The sequence below is a fragment of the Notothenia coriiceps genome, unplaced genomic scaffold (assembly GCF_000735185.1).
Source record: "Notothenia coriiceps isolate Sejong01 unplaced genomic scaffold, NC01 NC01_scaffold00013830, whole genome shotgun sequence".
In the NCBI taxonomy this organism is placed as follows: domain Eukaryota; kingdom Metazoa; phylum Chordata; class Actinopteri; order Perciformes; family Nototheniidae; genus Notothenia; species Notothenia coriiceps.
This window is the reverse complement of record NW_011346531.1, coordinates 1-5,496: the sequence shown is the minus strand read 5'-3', so window position 1 is coordinate 5,496 and position 5,496 is coordinate 1. Positions and strand designations below refer to the sequence as shown.

General features: G+C 47.6%; 1 protein-coding gene across 1 annotated transcript; it reads right to left on the bottom strand.

Annotated features, from left to right (window-relative positions):
* Positions 1-6: 6 nt before the first annotated feature.
* slitrk3a (SLIT and NTRK-like family, member 3a) lies at positions 7-5,146 on the bottom strand. The gene is made up of 3 exons (XM_010774315.1): positions 5,041-5,146; positions 4,813-4,891; positions 7-3,193 (listed from the first exon to the last, which is right to left on the bottom strand). The coding sequence occupies exon 3, from the start codon at positions 3,133-3,135 to the stop codon at positions 421-423; it is 2,715 nt and encodes a 904-aa protein (XP_010772617.1). The 5' UTR covers positions 3,136-3,193; positions 4,813-4,891; positions 5,041-5,146; the 3' UTR covers positions 7-420.
* Positions 5,147-5,496: the final 350 nt, after the last annotated feature.

Below are 5,496 nucleotides of genomic sequence, written 5' to 3'. Positions count from 1 at the left end.
CCCCCCAGTCAGGGAGACGTCCAGCTCCCGTTTGTCTTTCACATCATGGTAACTCCATAAATAGGGGTTTTAGTGACAGATGTATTTTAGGATGTGTTGTATGTTCTATTCCCCGGCGCCCCTCTCGTTTCCTCTTTTGCTCTTTCTTGGGCATATAGAGATATTTATATATTATAAAAATAACGGCTGTTGACATTGCTGGCTACTCTGAAAAAAAGGCACTTCATTGAAATATCTGAGAATGGCCTCTCCTCCAAAGTGATTTGAGGGGGGGATACTTTGTTGTAATATAATATTTATTTTATATCATGCTGCTTTTTCAAGTTTGTTTTTTCGATATTGGGTGATTTTTGTTTTCGAGGGCGGCAAAGTGAATGATTTTGTGTTTTTCTTTTTTCTCTCTCCATGTGGCTAGAGACGTTAAAACCGGTAAGATTTTTCCAAGACTTCGAGGTAATCCGGCTTGGTTTGAAGTTTGGCCCTTAACTCGAGGTAATCGCTTTGGGACGGATCTGGGTAGAGGGCTTTCCCCGTCGTGAAAAGCAATGTCTCCTTCAGCCGTGCGTCCTGCTGCAAATCCGGGTACTGCATGCCTGGTGGGTGCGCATGCGCCACATGCATGTCCTTTAGTTTGGGTACTGTCCCATACAAACAGTCTACAAAGCCCACTGTTGGTGTCGGCCTCTGACTGTCAATAACTGTGGGACAGAGCCCTCCGTTCTGGTGAAATCCTGCCATGTCAGCCGTGGCATGGTTCACTGTGACGATGGTGTTGAGCTGAGAGTTTGAGACGGCCAGGGTCCACTCTCTTTCTTTCTCTAACAAGGTTCTGTAGTTACTGTTGCTACTGCTGCCATTGTCTTTCCTATCTGAAAAATGTGCCCTGTCTTCCTCAGCTATTTCCCCCTCTCGAGGTTTATAGATGGGGTTGTTGCACATCTGAGTCACAGGGTGGGGGATGTAATCATAAACGTGACCATGGGCATGTGTGTGACCAGAGTGAGTGTGTGTGTGCGTGCTGGGTGTCGGTTTCTCCGGCGTGCAGGTGTTGCCAGAACAGCTCTGCCTCGGTGGGTCCTCGAAAATCCGGCACTGCATCTGGATCCCCGTCAGGTCGACCTCGGAGCGTTTCCGGAAGGGGAGCTTCTTCCTGCGACGGAGAACAAAGGCGTAAAGCCCGGCAGCCACGAACACAGCGGAGATGAAGAGTATGAGCAGGCTGAGGATTAGAACAGACAGCGGGACAGCTCCTCTCCCACCTGCCTCCCCCATTTCAGAGCTCCCCGTGGTGAGGTCGTTCCCTCCAGGCAGGGCAGGAGAGGGGCCTGAAGAGATCTTGAGCTCAGGACAGATGACCTCCACCTCCAGGGTACGCAGGTCCTTCCCGAAAGCATACTCAGGCGTCTTGCACATGACATCTCCAACCACGATGACGGAAGAGAGCTTCTCCAGCCACTGTTTGAGGGGGATGATTTCGCAGGAGCACTCCCAGGGGTTCTGATGGAGGTCAATCTGGACAATGGAGGTCAGATGCTCCAGAATGCCACGCACAGGCATGAAAAGGAAGTAGTTGTTGCGCAGGTTGAGACGTGCAAGGTTGGTGCCGGCGAAAGCGTCATTGGGGAGGGAACGCAGCAGGTTGTCATTGAGGAACACCAGCTGGAGGTTGGGCATCAGGGAGAAGGAGTTAGGTTGTATCTCACGTATGACGTTGTACTCAAAGTAAAGATATCTCAACATCTGAAGCCCCCGAAACATACCGGGGGCGAGTCTCTCTATGTCGTTCCCATTCAGGTATAAACTCTTCAAGTTGGGCAGGTTGATAAAGGCGCCCTCTTGGACGTAGGATATCCGATTATTTCCTAAATGCAGTAAATCCAAGCTTGAGAAGTTCCAGAAATCAGAACGGTAGATTTTCTGTATTAGGTTCCCGCTAAGATATAATTTCTTGGCATTGAGAGGCCGAGGCAGGAGCTCCGAGATGTTGTGGAGGCCTTTGTCTTTGCAGTTCACCGTTAGCCCCAGGTCATTGATGTGGAGGTTGCAAGTACATCCAGCTGGACAAATGATTGGAATGGGAGGCCTTGTTTGGTAGCCAGCAACAGGGGGCTGGTTGATGCCTGGGTAGATGCTACGAGGGGTTGGGGGGTTCTTTGTTGGCCGAGGTCGTTTGGTAGGCTTAACAGCTCTTTCCTTGTATTCCACAGAAGAGGCTGTGTTGTGAAAGGAGGAGAGCATGGAGGAAGGTTTAGTAGGCCATGTGTTCTCGTTGCTGAACGGGATCCGGGGAATTCCCAGCTTGGCCTCAATCTCTGCATCGGAGAACAGCGGGCAGAGCTCACTGCGCTTGATTTCCCGTAAGTCTTTCCCATGTAAGTGGAACGGGTTCTCACATGTGATCTCACCAACCAGAGCTGTGTAGGGGATTCTCTCCAGCCACGTTTTTAACTGGACAATCTCACACACACAGTTCCAGGGGTTCTCCTCCAGCTGGATTTCCATTAGGCTCCTCCCAACGTACTCCAGCATGCCTTTATACGGCAAAGTCTTTAGTCTGTTTCCCCTCAGGTCCAGATGTGTGAGCGACGCAGACCGGAAAAGATAATTCGGTAGCACAGGGATCAGATTGTCATTTAGTATGAGCACTCTTAATTTGTGAAGGTGCCTGAACGCACCACTTTCAATCCGTTTGATAACATTGTAGTCCGCCTGGAGGTACTCTAAACTCCCCAACCCCAGAAAAGTGTCATTCCGGAAAACCTCCAGTTTGTTTTCATGTAGGAACAGCCGTTTGAGTATTCCCAAACCATTGAACGCTCCTGCGTGGATGTCTTGCAAGGCATTGTTACCCAGATTAAGTGATATGGCATTGTTCAGATGGAGGAAGCTGTTGAAGTAAAGCTTCCTCATCGAGTTCCTCTGCAGATTGAGCTTGAAGGGCCGACTCCATATCTGTGAGATCTGGCTAACATTTGTAAATCCTTTGCTGTCACAGTGGACGTGGAAGATGCCCTCCTTGACCTCGCAGTAGCAAGGCTCGAAGCAGGGCTCGTCGATCTCCTCCGAGTCCTCCAGCATTGGCATCGGGGTGGTCCATCCTAAGGCTATGGTGCTCAGCAAGGTAACCCACAGCATCCTCGCTGACACCGAGGGGATGAAGCTTCGGCTCCAGGGACAGAGCCACTTCACAGCACTGCAGCAGAGAACAGAGGGGAGGGAGAGACAATGGATGGGAGGGAGGGGAATACGCGGAAGTAAACACACTCCAACAAAGTGAAGTTTGGGGTGAGAGGCGGACACACAGAGGAAGGAGAGACAGAGAGAACGCTGCATTAGTTTAGGGCTTTGAAATAATGATTAATAGAATGACATTTGCTATATTGCCTCAAACTAAACCAAGCTCTCCAAGATGGGTTATATGATACCCTGCAATGAAAACAAATCTTTATATCCAGACAGTTAACGTCAGTATATAGAGGGGTGGGGGTGCCATTTATTATACAGCAGACGTGCTGCTAAGGTCGCAATAAATCACCTCAGATGCTTATCGCCGTGAATAAGCGAAGGGAACAGCAGGTGGGTGAGGTTAGTGGTGAGGAGACACCGTCCCCCCGCTTTATTTATTACATAACAGGGGACCTCAATCCCTCTTTTGGTAAATGAGTCCAGGGAAGCGCGAGGGGAAATTAAAGTAGGTGCATCGAAGGTCTAACGCAGGAATAGGACGGGAGCGGAATAGGTGTCAGCTCGGGGACCATTAGTGGGACGAGATGGGGAGTGTCGAAGGACTTGCTGAACATCAATCTCGTTAAAATCCATCTCCACACATTGTATTTATACTGTGTATTCCCGTCTATACAGCTCATAGAAATGTCGTAAAATAATGTACACAGTAACACTGGGGCCTTCGAAAATGCAAGGTCTGAATCTATCAGTGTAAAAATGGTCACACGTGAAATCTAAGAAGAAATAGTCCAATAGGTCCAATGATTTTGTCGGCTGTAAGCTCACAGCGTTTTCTTAGTTCAAATGTAAAAATAAATAGGATAGCACTCGACTTATTCGTTTTAGTTGATCCTGACATTTGCCAAAAAATATAATCAATATAACTTCATTTGGCTTCTGATGCCAGTGGAGGATTATAGGGACAACGGCACAAGTGAAAAGCTGCTGCTCCGAGAGGCTCACGAGGATGTGTATTAGATCCAGTTGGCCTATAAATAAATAATAACACGTATAAAGAGAGGATACATTGAAAAACTGATTCTTATAAAAAAAGCAAGGTGAAACAGTTTGATTCAAAAAAGGTTGGCTGATTGTAGATGTGGTTAATGATCTCCATCGTGTAGGGGAAAGTCAGTCACACACACGCACAAAGACCGTTGAATACGTTTTCTGTTGCCTTTGACTTTTTATACAGCACTGTCCGTTCAAACAACGGTGCTGACAATCCAGAGACAGAGTAGAGTCGCTGTCCATGGTGCCTCAAACCAAAAGGGAAAAAGAGAAAAAGGAGGAAAAACGAAATGTGTTGTAATCCGAAAAAAAAGACGTGACACCAAAACGCGCCAAGGAGAGAAAAAAAAACATCCTTGACCACGATCTCCTCGCTGTAAAATCAGTTTGCAATGCCCACACCGTGCGTAATCCTCCAGGATATATTGAATCCCCTTCCATGATAGAGACCAACAACAAAAAAGCTCAGATGCAATGCCACAAAAAGTAATAACGATATTTCAAGCATTTAAAAATAATAATGTAAGCTATATAATATGCCCTTGGGGGGTGTAGCAAATCGGCTGTTATACCTACTTAGTTTAACGAGATTCCAACTTCACATAACCTCCTGCGATGTGTTCCCGGTGCGTCCCGCTGACCGTCCGATGCCGGGCTGCGAGGAAGAGAAGGAAGAAGAAAACGGGGGCCGTTAGAAAAACAGAGGGAGAGGTGGAAAGAGAGAGCATTGAGGAGGGAGAGAGTCATAGATGCGCATGTGAATGAGCCACGGGTTCAAAACCAAAGCACAGCCCTGTTACTTACATGAATTAAAAGTGATGTGAACACGAGCTATAAAGGAGATTCCAATCTGGTGTTTAAAGTAAGTTACTGAGAAACGATGATATCTCACGAGCTCCTGACATCAAACCTGCGGCTCTCATTAACTGACATTTCCCCAAAAATAACCTTGCTGTCATTTGAAGAGGGGCAGAGACACATGCCAAGCATAATGCAGTAGCCATTCGTCGTGACATTGGCAGGAACGCGGAGAATAAAAGAACAAACGGCTAATGATCAGTCCACTGGATCCCTGCGATCCGTTATCCTCGATATGTGGAGAGCGCTGTGTCCCTTTTTTGAAGTCCATGGCTATGCAGACACCAGCACAAGCATGAACACACACACACACACACACACACACACACACACACACACACACACACACACACACACACACACACACACACACACACACACACACACACACACACACACACA